The sequence below is a fragment of the Ciconia boyciana genome, chromosome 6 (assembly GCF_034638445.1).
Source record: "Ciconia boyciana chromosome 6, ASM3463844v1, whole genome shotgun sequence".
In the NCBI taxonomy this organism is placed as follows: Eukaryota; Metazoa; Chordata; class Aves; order Ciconiiformes; family Ciconiidae; genus Ciconia; species Ciconia boyciana.
In genome coordinates this window covers 47,110,906-47,128,558 of record NC_132939.1, presented here as the reverse complement: position 1 = coordinate 47,128,558, position 17,653 = coordinate 47,110,906, and the positions used below count along the sequence as shown (strand labels likewise).

Genomic DNA, 17,653 nt, shown 5'->3' with positions numbered 1-17,653 from the left:
GATTGGGCAAGCCCCTTCCTTCACCTTGCCCCCCTCCCATCTGATTGGCATGCGGGGCTCTCATTGGGCCCCGTCCCCTAGGCCCCGCCTCCCCTCCCCGGCCTCTGCCGCCAGCCTCGCACGCGCGCTGACGCGTCGTTGCGGAGCCCGTCCCCGAGCGTGACGTCTCCGCTGGCGATTGGGGGAAGCGGCGGGTCCCGCTTCCGGTGCGGCGCGGCGCGGCCGGGCGGGGGCGGCGGAGCGGGCGCAGCGCAGCGGAGCCGAGCCGAGCCGGCGGGATGGAGCGGCCCGAGCGGGCGGCGGCGGCGCTGGGTGCCCAGCCCCGCGCCAACGGCTGCAGCGGCGCGGCCCACGGCGCGCTCCGCAACGGCTACGTGCGCGGCCTGCCCGCGCCCGACACCCAGGTGTGCGCGGCGGGCGCCCTCCGCCGCCCGGGCGGGGCCGGCACCGGGGCGGGGGGTGCGTGGTGGTCGCCCCTCTCGGGGGCGCCGGTGGCGGGCAGGGCTTGTGGGGCCGCCCGCGGCGCGGCCGGGGGCCGTCCCCGGCGCTCTTTTGCAGGCGAGCGCCGCCTTGGTGCTTCGGGGCGCTCCATCCCGCCGGCTCGGCTCGGCTCCGAGCCGCCAGGGCCCCCCCGGGTGGGCTGGGGGAGCCTGCAGCCGCGCCCCGGCGGCGGCAGGCGGGCTCCGGGAGGCCGGCGAGGTGTGGCTGTTGGGGAGTTCGGCGAAACTTCGCCGGGCGGCGGGGGTCGGGTCTGCGGCTCGGTCGCGGGCCTGCCTCGGAGGGCTGCGCCTGGTCGCTGGGCTGGTAACTTTATGTGAAACGGCTGGCCCTCAAGTCATTGCTGTGCCTTTACAGCAAGGCTTTTGTTAGCAGCAGAGCTTTACACTGAAACCTCGCTATATCATAGGTCTGTGCTTTCGAAGAAAAGATTTTAGCGCTTCTTCACCACTGTTTCGTTGTTACAGGTGTGATGGGCAGGGCTGCGGGTACAAGTAGCCTTGAGTAGGGACTTCCCTCTACGGAAGAGTTAAAGGTCGATGCAGCACTTCCCATCTAGCTGTGTTAACACCCTGTGATGCGAGTGTGTATTTGTGCTTTCAGGCTTCCAGTTGTTTCTCTGCAAACCACTAAACTTTTGTGTTATAGTGCCAGGTACTTAATGGTTCTCATGAAGGCAATCCCAACAGTATGGAATAGGTTGTGTTTCCTTGGACACCTAAAGCTGCTTGAGAAAAGCCTTCCTCCATTGTCATCCCTCCTGTTGCTCCTTGTTTTCACTCCTGTGCTGCCCCTTCTGTTTTTTCAGCATAGGCTTGTGCAGTCACTGCATGAACCAGATTGAAAACTGATGCAGGATAAAACTAAACTTCCCCCTCCCACACCCACCCCTGACTTAACTTTAACCCAGGACACTTACTGTATTTCTTTCACTGGATGGATGCTCATAGTCTTGTCCCAACACTTGGGAGATGATAGCACGGTATCGGGAGTGAACAAATGGAGGAGGAGGGCACAATACCTTTGTTTGGTAGCCATGTCGGTTTGTACTGGCTTGGGGAGCTATGGCACTGGTAGTCTTGCCTTGCAAACACCAAGCACTGCTGACTATAAAACCACAGGTGTAAATCTGCACTAAGACCAAGCATGGTGGTGGTGAGTGTTCTTCTGTGAGCGTTTTTTTCTGCCTTGGTGCTTTTAAAAAAGAAGGTCTGAATACAGTTATGTTGTTCTGCTTCAGAAGAACAGAAAAGTGGGGTACGGAAGCTTTTTCCTCAAGGATTTTGTTCAGCTGTGTATCTGGAAAACATGGGAGATCCAGCATGTGAATGGAAAAACCATTGATGTCAAACTGAGGAAGCTTAAAAATCTTGCTGTTTTGTGAGACATTCTATTCGGTTGTGTGTGATACTACTCTCAAACATGTCTTGGAAGCCTGAGGTGTTTGAGGTAACTGTTTCTAAGCAGGGGGGGAAGGCTCATTGGAGAAGTGGTCATGAGAAATCTTAGTAAAAAGCCAAAGTGTAGAGGCATTGTCAGAGGATGTAGGAAGAATATAAGTTTTATATCTTTCTGGCAGCTGCTTGCTGGTCAAGCAGAGATTTATAATTAGGAGTATTGCATTCTTTTCTCCATAATTGTATTTGGGCCAGATTGCTCACTTTCAAAATGAGGGTCTAAATGTTAGAACCTGACTGGAAGAAGTGACTGTTTAGGGGTACTAGCCATGTACAGCTTTCTCAAATAGCATCAGTGATAGGAGCTTAGAGCTGCCAAAGATGTGGTCACTGGATGTATCACAGATTGGGCTACTTGATTGGCCTTTTGACTTTTGAATTTTGGTTGTTGGGCCTTTACAGAGGAGAAGGGAAACATGTTAATGCTTACTGTGTGTTGAATATATTCATCTGTGTATGTATATATCTATACTATGTACATACCACATACAACACTTAAGAATCTGCAAGAGAAAAGAAGAGATCTGTGGAATGCAAAGTAATCCAGTACCAAAAAGGAGGCAGCTTACATGTGAGAATGCAATTCCTACTTAGTAGAAAAAAACAAAAGTAAGGATGAGGAAAAAAAGGTGCTTTTGCAAGAAAGCCTATGACAGGGTCCTTGATAGAAATAAGAGGCAAGAAGAGATCTAGATAAAATGAATATATTGATGTGAAGAGGAGGGGGAAGGAAAGCCATTGGTATAAAGTAGTGTTGCAGTCACTGGCGATTTTTCTGAAAAAGCCTGGAGATTGTGAGAGGAGAGCTTAGAGACGGGGTAGGACGTCACCATGCCCTCCTGTAGGCTTGATAGTGCAGGAAAGCTTTACCTGTTTTAACGATGTGAAAAAAGGAGTCTGCCCCTACCGAGGTCATCTCTGCTGTGGTTACCTGAGTAAGTTTTGGGGTTTTTTGTTTTGTTTGGTTTTGTTGTTTTTTTTTCCCCACCCTAAAAAAAGTTTAGATTCAAGAGTATTATCCTTGTGACACAGATTTCAGGCTTCCTTACACCTCCCTCCACAGATAGAGCGTGGGCTCTTTACTGTTATTCCAGCATGAGCAGAAGAGGGTGAAGTTGTTTGCCTTAATTTTTAAATAGGTTGTATTACTTTGCCTCCTGCTGGGATCTGAACTGCTAATCCTTCCCCTTGGTAAGAGGAGAGGGGAACTTGCTTCCTACTAAGACTGTGCAGTAACTGACTTTGGCTACCTTGGAGATTAATGAAATATCATCAGTGGATAGGAAAGTAATAATTTGAAGTTAGGGTTTCAGCATATTAAAAAAATATGCTGTTGAAATACTAAAATAAATAGCAGCTCTTTCTCTTGCTTTCCTGGGAAGTCCTGTGTTCAAATTACTTTGATTCTGCTAACAGTTAATCTGTTCAGAGATTCAAATTCAGTGAATGCAACAATCTCGCTATAAGCACCTTAATTAAAAGAGGTTGAAGGACCATCTAGCAATTAAAAATTGTGGGATATTGGAGAAAAGTAACTAACTTATTTCTGACTGTGTACAGTTAAAGGAATGCATGGTTAGGAAGAATAGTAATCTATGGAGGGGTTCAAAACTGATTTAATGCTTCAGTGTAATACGGCACTATGTAACATGAAAGCCTGACATCTCAAAGGGTATTGTCATGACGTGAGGAAATGAACACAGCCAGGAGAAAGCAAGCAAATCTAAATAAAAGAACAGTGAAGTTACCTCTTCAGGTTGTGCATGATTCTGCTTTTTATGTCCTTCTGGTCTATTGGAGAGAGTGTTAAGTGAGTTCAGTAGAAAAATGGTATTTAGGATCTGTCAAGATACTTGTGGGAATAATAAAGAGTGCAGGGAAAATTGCTTTTTCTTTCTGCAATGCAATTTTAAACTGGAATGTATTTCTCCATTGGAGTGTTTTGCTCTGAGGCAAATGGCTAATGGTTTTCTAATACTGCATCTGAAAAAAAATTTCTTGCTTAAAATAGGGAGAGTGGGACATATTTAATGGGACAAGGTGCCCTTATTTTCCATGATAACTTACTGGAATCCACCTATTATTGTGAACAGATTTTTAGTAATGTGGTTTTTTGGACTCCTTAATTGAGCTTCTCACCTTAGAATGGTTCTGTTATGCTTCTAGAAGTTAAAGAAGAAATAATCTCAAACGAAAAAATAATTGGAATATAGGTTTTAGATATCAAGTTCTTAATTTCTGTTGTGTGCGGTATCTCCAAGTCAGATAGGAGCTGGAATGGTATAAACAAATTTTAATTTCCCTGATGTTTCTAAAAGGTCTTCAAATGTCATACTATAGCAATCTCTAGATAGCTTATTGCATACGTGCTTTTGTAAACAAGGTCTCATACTACTTCCTCAGGAAGACAAGGAATAGTTTGGCTGAAGGGAGTGGGAGGACTGTGGGATTTGCATTCCTTTAAAACTGTCACAGGTCCTGAATTCTTAGAGCTATTAAAATGGGCAGCATAGATTTTTTTTTTTCCTGAAAGCTCTGGTGTGTACATGCTGAAAACAGCTTGTGTGGTCCTGCGATTTGTTTGGCTTTTTTAGAGAGAGTAATCATACTGTTTGTAGGCTCATCTCCTGAGATGCTTCAGGATGCAGGGGAATGATGGCTTCATCTTGATTTTATAGATGCTTTTGCTGGAATTCAGGTTAGTCTAACTTCTTTTGGGAGAGCACACTTACAAAGATGAGTGCAACAGATACTGGAAGTTGTTCTTGTTACAGTGAGTTAGTGGTAGCAGCGATGTGAATAAGCCCTTGTTTCAGGTGAAGGTTAGGATAAGATAAAGATGTTAAATAACTGCCCTATCCACTGGTATAAAAAGGAATTTGAGTACAGAATTGTGATGAGTTTTTTAAATTTAATTATTTAATTTTAACTATTTGTACATCTGTGTGTAAATTTAAAATGCAAATATTTCTGATAAAAAAAAAAAATTGTTCCTAAAGAACTAAATCTCATGAACTTACTCACAAAGAAGTGATCGTTCCCCCTTACTCAGCATTTGTGAAACTGCATCTTGAGTACTGTGTCCAGTTTTGAGCTCCCCAGAAAGATGCTGGCATAGCCACGTCAATCTGTGAATCCAGTGGAGGGCCCCCAAGAAGCAGAAGAGGCTGGAGCACATGAGGTATGAGGAGAGGCTGAGAGAGCTGGGTTTGCTCAACCTTAGGAGGAGAAGGCTGAACTAGCTGGCTGGAGGGTATAGAGAAGATGGACCCAGACTCTTGGAAGTGCGTAGCAATAGGATGAGAGGCAATGGATGTAATTTGGAAGAATGGGAAATTCTGATTACGTAAAAGGAAAATAATCTTTCCATGAGGGTGGCAAAATACTGGAAGAAGTTGCCCAGAGAGGTTGTGGAACCGCCATCCTTGGAGGTGTTCAAGACTAGATTGGACGTGGCCCTTGGCGTCGTGCTTTGAGCTAGGGGTTGGACACGATAACCACTGGAGGTCCCTTCCAACCTTGGTTATTCCATGGTTACAGAGATAAACTCAGGGATTGCAGGAGAGTTTGCCCAGGTTTAGACATTAGCATTTAATCCTTGAACCCCTGTAAAAATGTGTGCCTTAGGGCTTGTAGCATGTACTCTGAGGCTTGCATCAGACCTGAGGAAAGGAACTATTACTTTCTGCCTCTTGCTTGTCTTTTTGATTGACTGCATTTATTGTGTCAGTAACATAAAACTTAAGTGAGTAGAAAATTGGCTGACCTAGAAAAGACTGATCTCCTTCAGATGGTTTAATTGACAAAACTCTATTTCTGAAAAAGCATACCTGTGTATGAGGATACTTCTCTAATACCAAATTCAAGTATAAAAAACTAAGCCTTTGTGTAAGGAATAGCTACACAACATTTTATCTGGCTAAATGAATGTTTGAGGCCATCATATTAAATTAGCAGATGTAGTGCCAGTGTTTTACTTGTAGAGAATTTGTGTATCTGTACTGGTATGAAAACAAACACCCATGGTAGCTGTTGGTGTGACTGGCTTCTCTTAGATTTGAATATGTGCTACTGAGAAGTCAGTTTGGATAAAGTGTTAAAACCTTCCAATTACATTGGGACTGCAATTTCACATTTAGCTGGTGATAAGCCTTAAGTGCTATAATAAATTGTTATACTTGTATGCAAGTTCATTTTTTGTTACTGTAATTACTTGAGTGATATGTCATGTTGTATTTTCCTGTCTTAATCATACAGCAGAAACGTTGTTTTCCTAAATGTCATGCTTTCAATTTGTTGGGAAAAAAAGCTTTATCTTAATTATCTATTGACTTCAGTTTCTCTAGGAGGAACACAAAATATTGGCCCAGCTTCAGCGAGGTTTCCAATTTTTTTTTGCCTTCATTAAGAAATCACTCCTAAAAAAAGAGCCATTTTTAATTGAAAAGTATAGTCTTGAAGAATACTTACAGTAGACAAAGCAGGAGTTGAAAAGTTTAGGAAGTAATGGGGTTTAATGTCTGTAAAAAAATAAGTGAGAGCGAATTCTAAAATACATTAGGAGTGCTTTCAGAGTTATCTGAGAGCCCAGAGATTGACTTGTTAGTGAACCACTAGACTTGTGCTGTCTTTGGAAATCTTTCTTGTAAAACACATCTAGTAATTAAGCGTGCAGTTAAGGAATTCTCTGTCAAAATGCTGTACACCTAAAATCTACTGAACATACTAGATAAAGTAACATATTAGGCTTAAGGTAATTTAACTTCTACTGTCAGAAAAAAGTATATTCTCAGTAGGAGTCAAATTGTCAGCCATATATAGCAAGCAAAAAAACCCAAACTTAATTGCATCATTCACTTGCTAAAAGGAAAAAAAAAAAACCCAACCAAACAACACTTAAACATTTTGAAGATTTATACTATTTGTGTAGTTGTGGCAAGTGCATCTTAACGAAGGAATGCCAAATTTCTTGGGAGTAACTAGTTGCAAATCAAAATATTTGATAATGCCTGCCAACAAGAACAAATATTTAATTAGGAATACACTCGAGTGTTAAAGAGTCTGTTTTGTAAAACAAGTTTCCTCCTGTGATTGATTTTTTTTTTTTAGCTTAAAATGTGTTTCAAATCAGTTCATTCTAATTTTGGTAGTAAATACTTGGTCTTTTTACCCATGCAACAGTCTGAGATCTGAAGTCTAAGAACAAAGCAGTGCAATGAAAAGGGCTGGAGGTGACAGTAAAATTACCACAGAATACTCTTAACAGCTTAGAGCAGCTGCCTGTGTGGAGTTCTCACTGCTGTAGTTTCTGTAGTGCTGATTCCCTTGATCCTTTATAATAAATGCGACCGCTTTTGAGAGCGGAGGCACATCCTAGAGGGGAGGTGCATCCCGTATCTTTCTATTGTATTCCCTATAGTTGGCAGGAATCTTTGACAAAAAAGCAAGCAACTCATGGAAGCCGTCTTCCATGTTACGTTTCTAAAAAAAAGAAGCTGCAAAGCTGCTAGTAAAATTTCTGCAGTATGTGTGGTATGTGGCAATGAGAAGCTACTAAATTCTAATAAGAATTTAGCAAAGTTGTGTTCCAGCATAAATAATCCTTTTAAGGTGTTTACATAAAGTCTGCCAGGTTCATCTGACTTGTTCTTCCTGGCAGCATGAAATGAAAGAGCCTCTTTAATATGGAGCGTTAGGGTTTTCCTGGGGTAGCAGCATAACCTGTTATCATGTACTTCTCTCTTGCTGTGTGCTGCGTGTGTTGCACTTGTAGCATCTTTTCTCTCTACAGTATATGCCTGTGTCCTGGTTTCAGCTGGGATAGAGTTAATTTTCTTTCTAGTAGCTGGTCTAGTGCTGTGTTTTGGATTTAGGGTGAGAATAATGTTGATAACATGGGGATGTTTTAGTTATTACTGAGCAGTGCTTGCACAGAGTCAAGGCCTTTTCAGCTTCTCACCCCACCCCACCAGCGAGTAGGCTGGGGGTGCACAAGAAGTTGGGAGGGGACAGAGCTGGGAGAGCTGACCCCAGCTGACCAAAGGGGTATCCCATGCCATATGATGTCTTGCTCGGTATATGAAGTAGGGGAAAAGCTGGCTGGGGGTCCGCTGCTTGGGAACTGGCTGGGCATCGGACAGCGAGTGGTGAGCAGTTGCATTGTGCATCACTTGTTTTGTATATTCTTTTATCATTATTATTATTTTCCCTTTCTTTTCTGTCCTATTAAATTGTCTTTATCTCAACCCAAGAGTTTTACCTTCCCCCCACCCCCTGCTGGTTCTCTCCCCCATCCCACTGGGCGGGGGGGGAGCGCATGGCTGTGTGGTGGTTAGCTGCCTGCTGGGTTAAACCACAACAGTCTTTTTGGTGCCCAATGTGGGGCTCGAAGGGTTGAGGTAATGACAGATCTGACCAGAGCATGTTAAAACAAATTTGTTATAAACATTCATTATTAAGTTTGTAGTCACTGGTCTCAGTGTTGATTTATTTGCTCTCACAGTTGTCGTGCTTGCTCTGAGTTGTGTTATGACCTCACTTGCTGCGTATGTTCCCTCTTGTGCTGTTTGTCACCTCTGGGAGCTGGATTAAGGTTATCATTTTGCTGCACTGTGTAACACTGGCTTATGATGTGATAAAATTACTGGTTGTGAGACTAATCTAGTATTTGTACTCAGTATTGCTGTCATCTCTGTACTTAGGGAGCCATCTCTCGGAAACTATTAATAATTACACTCTTTATCTTTTCTCCTCAGAGAGCCAATTTATCGGGGAGACAAGGGGGAATGCTTTTCCCCGCTCCCTCACCTTCCCCTTCCCCTTCTCCTCAGGCTAGTTACAATAGCTCTTGAGAATTTTGAACATCCTTGGGATGTTCAAACTAGCATGTTCCTATTGCTGTGTCTCCTGAATGTGTTTCAGGTCTTGTTTAAGTTAAACAACTGTTTAATACCACCCAGAGATTTGCCCTGAGGCTGGATAGTTATGAGTGGCAGGGTATAGTTTGGGCAAGTACCTAGGTCAGCGGGCACCTCCAATGTTTTGGAAGTTCGCCCCTGAATAAGTGCAGAATCCTGAAAGACTAGTAAAATAATTGGAAAAAGTATGCTGTCACCCTGGCAATTCAAGAGACACAAATCACTGCAATGTGCTGGGGCCTGGCCCATTCCTGCTGAGCCCTGTTCAACACTATTCAGTACCCTCAAGGGGAAGAGAAGGTCTCTGGATCTGATGACAAGGCAACAGGCACTGCGGCTACTCAAACCCCAGCGACAGGCACTGCAGCTGAACCAGAGAACCAACCCATGCCAGTGTCAGTTGCCCCTATACACGAGAAGCAATGTTGGAAGCAAAAGTCAGCTCGTTTATTAAGGGAAGAAACTCTTATGGGAAGAAGTGGATGAGGCAGACTACTCCAAAGCAGGGCCATCATGAGAAGAGGAGGAGGAAGAGGCAGAACTAATAAACGAGGCAGTAACCACCTGATCCCTGTCCCTGAGTGAGCTGAGAGACATGGTAAAAGATTTCAGCCATTGTCCAGGCAAGCACATTGTCACCTGGCTGCCCTGATGCTGGGATAATGGGGCTAGTAGCCTGGAATTAGAGGGTAGGGAAGCCAAGCAGCTGGGGTCCCCTTCTAGGGAAGGGGTCATTGACAAAACAATTGGAAGAGGGGCACAGGTCCTCAGCTTCTGGAGGCAACTCCTGTCAGGCATGAAGGAAAGGTATCTCTTCATGGAAGATGTTATATGTCACCCAGGCAAGTGGACTACCATGGAAAGAGGTATCCAGTACCTGAGGGAATTAGCTGTGCTGAAGGTGATTTATGATGACCTGGACAGCAAGCAGTTATCCAAAGACCCAGATGAATTCAAGTGCACACGACCCATGTAGTGGAAGTTTGTACAGAGCGCACCATCATCATATGCCAGCTCATTGGCAGTAATCGCCTGGAAAGACAGAGGAGGACAAACAGTAGATGAATTGGCTGGCCAACTCTGGCAATATGAAAAAAGTTGCTCTTCCTCCCTACAGGCCTGCGTCTCAGCTGTGGAGAAACTTGTCCCAGGAGATCCAGCAACTCAAAGAGGGTATGTCCTACTCCCCAGCTGTACGAACCAGTATCTCAGCTATTAGGAGTAAGCGTTCCTCTGCTCAAGAGAGAGGATACAGTGGGTACACACCACGTGCCACCCTGTGGTTTTATTTGCATGACCATGGAGAGGACATAAGGAAGTGGGATGGAAAATTTACCTCAACTGTAGAGGCACGGGTGTATGAGTTGCAAGGAAAAACAATCACACAAGGGGGTTCTTCCAGGAAAATTCCTGCTCCAGTTTCCAGTGGGCAATTCCCCGGATAGAGTAGAAGGGCTGATCTTACTCCTGATCTTAATAAAGGGACTTCTGATTCGTATTTACAAGAAGTGAGTAATGAATACTATGACCAGGACTAGAGGGGCCCTGCCTCCAGCTGGGAGGAGGAAAGGAACAACCAGGTTTACTGGACTGTGTGGATTTGATGCCCTGGCACATCAGAACCACAGGAGTATAAGGCTCTTATGAGAGAATTCTCATAAGAATTAGGAATTCTTATGAGAGAATTCCTAATGTCTCTTATGAGACACTGGTGCACAGTGTACCCTAATGCCATCAAGCTATACAGGGGCAGAGCCCATCTGTATTTCTGGAGTGACGGGGGGATCCCAACAGCTAACTGTATTGGAGGGTGAAGTGAGCCTAACTGGGAATGAGGTGCAAAAGCACCCCATTGTGACTGGCCCAGAGGCTCCTTGGCATAGACTACCTCAGGAGAAGGTATTTCAAGGACCCAAAAGGGTACCAGTGGGCTTTTGGTATAGCTGCCTTGGAGACAAAGGAAATTAAACAGCTGTCCACCTTGCCCAGTCTCTTGAAGGACCCTTCTGTTGTGGGGTTGCTGAGGGTCAAAGAAGAACAGGTGTCAATTGCTACCACAACAGTGCACTGGCAGCAATATCGTACCAACCGAGACTCCCTGATTCCCATCCATAAGCTGATTCGTCGACTGGAGATCCAAGGAGTGGTCAGCAAGACTCACTGACCCTTTACCAGTCCCATATGGCCAGTGTGAAAATCTAATGGAGAGTGGAGACTGACAGTAGACTATCGTGGCCTGAACGAAGTCACGCCGCTGCTGAGTGCTGCCATGCCGTACATGCTGGAACTGCAATACGAACTGGAGTCAAAGGCATCCAAGTGGTATGCCACAATTGATATCGCTAATGCATTTTTCTCAATCCCTTTGGCAGCAGAGTGCAGGCCACAGTTTGCTTTCACTTGGAAGGGTGTTCAGTACACCTGGAATTGGCTGCCCCAGGGGTGGAAACACAGCCCTATCATTTGCCATGGACTGATACAGATGGTGGTGGAACAGGGTGAAGCTCTGGAACACCTGCAGTACATTGACATCATTATGTGGGGCAACACAGCAGAAGAAGTTTTTGAGAAAGGGAAGAAAATAGTCCATATCCCCCTGAAAGCCCATTTTGCCATAAAACAAAGTAAGGTCAAGGGACCTGCACAGAAGATCCAGTTTTCAGGAATAAAATGGCAAGATGGATGTCATCAGATCCCAATGGATGTGATCAACAAAATAACAGCCATGTCTCCACCAACTAGCAAAAGGGAAACACAAGCTTTCTTAGGCGTTGTGGGTTTTTGGAGAATGCATGTTCCAAATTACAGTCTGATCATAAGCCCTCTCTGTCAAGTGACCTGGAAGAATGATTTTAAACAGGGCCCTGAGCAATGACAGGCCTTTGAACAAATTAAGCGGGAGATAGTTCGTGCAGTAGCCCTTGGGCCAGTCCGGGCAGGGCAAGATGTAAAAAATGTGCTCTATACCGCAGCCGGGGAGAATGGCCCTACCTGGAGCCTCTGGCAGAAAGCACCAGGGGAAACTCGAGGTCGACCCCTAGGGTTTTGGAGTCGGGGATACAGAGGACCTGAGGTCTGCTATACTCCAACTGAAGAAGAGACATTGGCAGCATATGAAGGAGTTGTAGCTGCTTCGGAAGTGGTTGGTACTGAAGCACAGCTCCTCCTGGCACCTTGACTGCCAGTGCTGGGCTGGATCTTCAAAAGGAGGGTCCCTTCTACACATCGTGCAACTGATGCTATGTGGAGTAAGTGGGTCACACTGATCACACAGCAGGCTCAAATAGGAAACCCCAGTCGCCCAGGAATCTTGGAAGTGATCATGGACTGGCCAGAAGGCAAAGATTTCAGAATATCGCCAGAGGAGGAGGTGATGTGTGCTGAGGAGGTCCCACTGTATAATAAACTGCCAGAAAATGAGAAGCAATATGCCCTGCTCACTGATGGGTCCTGTCGTCTTGTGGGAAAGCATTGGAGGTGGAAAGCTGCTGTGTGAAGTCCTATACGACAAGTTGTGGAAACTGCTGAAAGAGAAGGTGAATCGAGTCAGTTTGCAGAGGTGAAAGCCATCCATCTGGCTTTGGATATTGCTGAATGAGAAAAATGGCCAGTGCTTTATCTCTGTACTGACTCATGGATGGTGGCAAATGCCTTGTGGGGGTGGTTACAGTATTGGAAGCAGAGCAACTGGCAGCGCAGAGCACCTGGGCTGCTGCATTGTGGCAAGATATTGCTGCCTGGGTAGAGAACCTAGTTGTAAAAGTATGTCACATAGATGCTCATGTACCCAAGAGTCGGGCCACTGAAGAACATCAAAACAACCAGCAGGTGGATCAGGCTGCTAAGATTGAAGTGGCTCAGGTGGATCTGGACTGGCAACATATTATGAATGAATGATTATGAATTATTGAATTTATTGAAATTATAATGAATTTTTTATAGCTTGGTGGGCCCGTGACACCTCAGGCCATCAAGGAAGAGGTGCAACATACAATGGGCTCGTGATTGAGGAGTGGACTTGACCATGGACACTATTGTACAGGTTATCTGTGAATGTGAAACATGCGCTGCATTTGAACAAGCCAAGTGGTTAAAGCCTCTCTGGTATGGAGGGCGATGGCTGAAATATAAATATGGGGAGGCCTGGCAGGATTGATTATATCACACTCCCACAAACCCACCAAGGCAAGCGCTATGTGCTTACAATGATGGAAGCAACTACTGGATGGCTGGAAACATATCCTGTGTCCCATGCCACTGCCTGGAATACTATCCTGGGCCTTGAAAAGCAAGTCCTGTGGTGACATGGCACCCCAGAAAGAACTGAGTCAGACAACGGGACTCATTTCCAAAACAACCTCATAGACACCTGGGCCAAAGAGCATGGCATGGAGTGGGTATATCATATCCCCTATCATGCACCAGCCTCCGGGGAAAATCAAATGATACAATGGACTGTTAAAGACTACACTGGGAGCAATGGGTGGTGGGACATTCAAACATTGGGATACACATTTAGCAAAGGCCACCTGGTTAGTCAAGTCTAGAGGATCTGCCAGTCGAGCTGGCCCTGCCCAATCAAAACTCTTATGTACTGTAGAAGGGAATAAAGTCCCTGTAGTGCACATAAAAAATATGCTGGGGAAGGCAGTCTGGGTTACTCCTGCCTCAGGCAAGGGCAAACCCATTCGTGGGATTGCTTTTGCTCAAGGACCCGAGTGCACTTGATGTGTGATGCAGGAGGATAGGCAAGTCTGATGTGTACCTCAAGGGGATTTGATTTTGGTTAGAATAGCCAATGATTTGAATTGTATGATGTTAATTGTTCTATAATACTATATATCATCACCACTATGGTCACTGTATGCCATATCAATGGTATTACAGTAAGAATCACCCCAATTAATGAAGAATGAATTTTGATGAAACCAAGCAAAATGCAGCGATGATAGAACTGGACAAGCACAGCGATAATGGAACCAGAACTGGCTTCAGCATGCAACAATCCAACAACACGCACCATGTCTCCTGCCCTGAAGGACTGTTATGACAGATGGAGCCCAAAGTCATGTATTAAGTGAATACAGTGGACATTTTAGAGGGATGGTCCATAGATGAAGGGAATTATATCTGTGTGTATATATCAAAAGACAGGAAAGGTGGTGGTGATTAATTGGGATGTATTGGAACATGTGGGACCTAGGCATGACGTAGATCGTATAGAATAAGGGGTGGATATTGTCCTGGTTTCAGCTGGGATAGAGTTAATTTTCTTTCTAGTAGCTGGTCTAGTGCTGTGTTTTGGATTTAGGGTGAGAATAATGTTGATAACATGGGGATGTTTTAGTTATTACTGAGCAGTGCTTGCACAGAGTCAAGGCCTTTTCAGCTTCTCACCCCACCCCACCAGCGAGTAGGCTGGGGGTGCACAAGAAGTTGGGAGGGGACAGAGCTGGGAGAGCTGACCCCAACTGACCAAAGGGGTATCCCATGCCATATGATGTCTTGCTCGGTATGTGAAGTAGGGGAAAAGCTGGCTGGGGGTCCGCTGCTTGGGAACTGGCTGGGCATCGGACAGCGAGTGGTGAGCAGTTGCATTGTGCATCACTTGTTTTGTATATTCTTTTATCATTATTATTATTTTCCCTTTCTTTTCTGTCCTATTAAATTGTCTTTATCTCAACCCAAGAGTTTTACCTTCCCCCCACCCCCTGCTGGTTCTCTCCCCCATCCCACTGGGCGGGGGGGGAGCGCATGGCTGTGTGGTGTTTAGCTGCCTGCTGGGTTAAACCACAACAGCCTGCCATGCAAGGTATGTACCCAGGGTCCTGTGATAAATCCTGTGTGTTGTCTACAGTAGTGTCTCAAATGTTCCTGTGTTTAAGCATGGCTCTTGTCTTCTCACAAAAATTCTCCTTCTCTAATGCTTTTGCAAGTTAAGTGTGGTACCCTTCAGTCTGAGAGTGTTTGGCTTCTTGTATGCTCCTTTGCATCTACCGATTTCTACCAAGCTGACTATGTTTAGGATGAGTTCTTATCCAAGTTGTCTGCTGACACAGTGTAGCAACTATACTGAAAACCCTTTTTCCTATTGGCTTTGAGAAATAAGTTTTTAATGAAAAAAAAAGTCAAGTTCAGAATAATGCCAATCTCATACATGATCTGTTTTGGGTGCTGGCAGTGAAAGCATAATTAACACTAAAATTTGTATCTTTTTGCTGGTTTGTAAAAGCAAGTTTGCTGCTAACTGCTGTTTATTAATTGCAATTTTTTTAATGCTCTGATAAAGGAGTTATCTTCATATCTAGTAGGATAGTGGAAGTTGTATCCAATTGTATGCTTTATTGATTACATTCTAGCGTGAATCTATGCTCCATGGGGTTGCTTAAATGAGAACTACTTTTGTGTAGATTACAGTATTCTGTCCCTAATGCCGGATGAACTGTAATCATGCTAAGGTAACTGCAGAAGGGGTATTATGTGAGATGTTTTTCCATAAATGCCATTAAAGAATTTGAATAACTTGGGATAGGCAGAAATACCTTTTCTGTCTGTGGATCTGGACTCTCATTCTGATGGTACCTGACCTTAAGGAACTGAAAGATCTGATGCTTTGTGGAGGCCAACACGGTCTTTAAAACATAACTTTGTGCAGTAGTTGGGTAAGGACGTCAAGTTGGGTGTCCTTGTACTGCACGTGCGTACATCCACAATCCCATCCTCTGCCTGTACTAGACAATGCTATCGCACTACTCACAATGCTTCCAGTTTGCAGGATGAACTAAATCTGAAGTCAATTCTGTAATGTAACGTCTTGTGAATTGGAACTGTTTGTTACCGGCTTGGGGAGATGATTATAATCAGACTCCCTGATGTGTTCTGCTTAGAGCAATGCAGTCCTCTCTAGCTGTAGTTGTACGATGCTGCTGCTCAGTAACTGTTACAATACTCTTCTATGTGATTTGTTTCCCCAAGTGCTTGGCCCAGCACAGGCATTACCTATGGCTAACTCAGAATGCCATCTCTTTGCTGCCTTCTGTAACCAGCTGGGTGGTCCTCTCTGATTTTTCTCCTGCAGTTAAGTTTCTTAATGTGAGGGTGCTCTTCTGTGTACGTGTGGTCTGGGCAGGGGAGGAAAGAGAGATGTGGGTGAGCACACACCTGCTTTTTTGAACCACACGCTTAGGTGAACCCTGACTTCTCTTTGTAGTCTCCACTTAGATATACAGTATATTCTAGTTCAAAGGTCATGGCTCACTTTCTTACCATAAGACTTGTTGAAACTATAAAAGTCTTAATCTTGCATGCTTCCCCCTGCCCCAGAAAAGGAAATGAATCACTAAGCTGTAGCCACCTTCTTTCTTGGACTCTGGAACTGAACTTGCTGCTCTTTAGCAACAGGCTTGGAGCTCGCAGCATGTAAGCCTTCATTTGAAGGCTAATGTGCAGATTCATAAGGCATTCTTGGAAAAACAAATAGGCTGGTATCTAAAATGTGGCTACGAATGTCTCTTCTATAGGCAATTCTAGAGTGTATTTATAGTCATAGTATGCTTTGTGAAAAGCCCATGGAACTGCATTCAGAGTATTTCTTTAATGTTTAATTCAGGTAGGATAGCATAGAAGCTTCTCAGCTTACACGGTAGCTGACATGAGAGTATAAGGATGTATAAGCACATTGGTAGAAGAACACTGGGAGTTGAAATTGATTGGGGTATGTGTTGAATCAATACTGGTATTCCCAAAAGGGCCTTTCTCAGTGAAATGTTGTTTATGACCATGTGGAATAATTTGTTTAGTTTTAGCATTTGTGACAAGCAGAGGCACCTCTAAAGACCTGGAAAAAAATGTTATGCTTTTATTCTAATGAAAATTGTGTATAGGTTTGGGTTTGTTGTTGGTTTTTGGTTTGGGGTTTGGGTTGTTTTTTTTCAGTAGCTATTTTTTGGTATTAGGTAACCTCAGATCCATACGCTTAGGATGTAGCCTTTCGTCTCTTCCAGATGAACTTCCAGTTACCTGGGAAATACATTAAAAGCTTTGATGTGATCTCTATTTATTAGATGCTAGGTAATTTGTGAAGTAGTCACTACCAGTTTTCTGTCTGCTTATCCATAAATCAGCTACTAGTAGACAGCCACAGGTAGCAGGTATGCTGTGTGCCTGCTCCTGAATAGCTGCTATTCACAGCCTAGTCTGTCAGCGTGAGGACACAAAATTCAACTTTGATTCATCAGGCTGTGAAATTGTAGTAATTGGAGCTTTGGTGCATGATCTTTCTTGGATCTGGATGCAATAAAATTCTGTGGTTTCATGAATTGGAGCCATAGCAATACAGTTAAGCAATCTCGAGAGTAACAGAGAAGAGAAGAGGAAAGCTTTCATGGTTTTTCCTCTGCAGCGTTGGCTCACTGAGTCTGTTGATTTGTCATGGTGCTGCTGCCCCTCCTCTCTCCCCAACAGCTGCTGGTTCTTGTTTGCTGAGATCTATTGAATCAGTTTGTGAAGCGGTGCTGTAAAGACTATTAGGGTCTAATAAATAACTTTCTGCAAACCATTATATTTCCAGCCTGGATCAGATGCTATGCTGAAAATCAGATTAGCCTTAGTCATGCAAGCCAGAGGGTGATGCAGATGGCTCAAAGTGGGAGTGAGTGGGGCAGGGGCAGTTCCTTTGGCTGGCACTGTTCCCAAAGAAAATAGGGTGTGAACCTGTGGCCTGTGTTAAAGCTTTAAATTGCCATCATCTGGGCTGCAATGTGGTAAGCAAGTGTTCTTACA

The 17,653-nt window shown here is 44.5% G+C and overlaps 1 protein-coding gene across 2 annotated transcripts in view; it reads left to right on the top strand.

Moving 5' to 3' along the window:
- Positions 1–201: 201 nt before the first annotated feature.
- Positions 202–17,653, top strand: part of SPTLC2 (serine palmitoyltransferase long chain base subunit 2) — an 88,574-nt gene continuing 71,122 nt past the window's right edge. For both annotated transcript variants that reach the window (XR_012042938.1, XM_072863914.1), the window contains exon 1: positions 202–404. Coding sequence is in view for 1 of the 2 variants with exons in the window: in XM_072863914.1 (XP_072720015.1) it covers positions 279–404 (126 nt within the window). In the remaining variant the exon portion in view is untranslated. The remainder of the gene's footprint in view (positions 405–17,653) is intronic.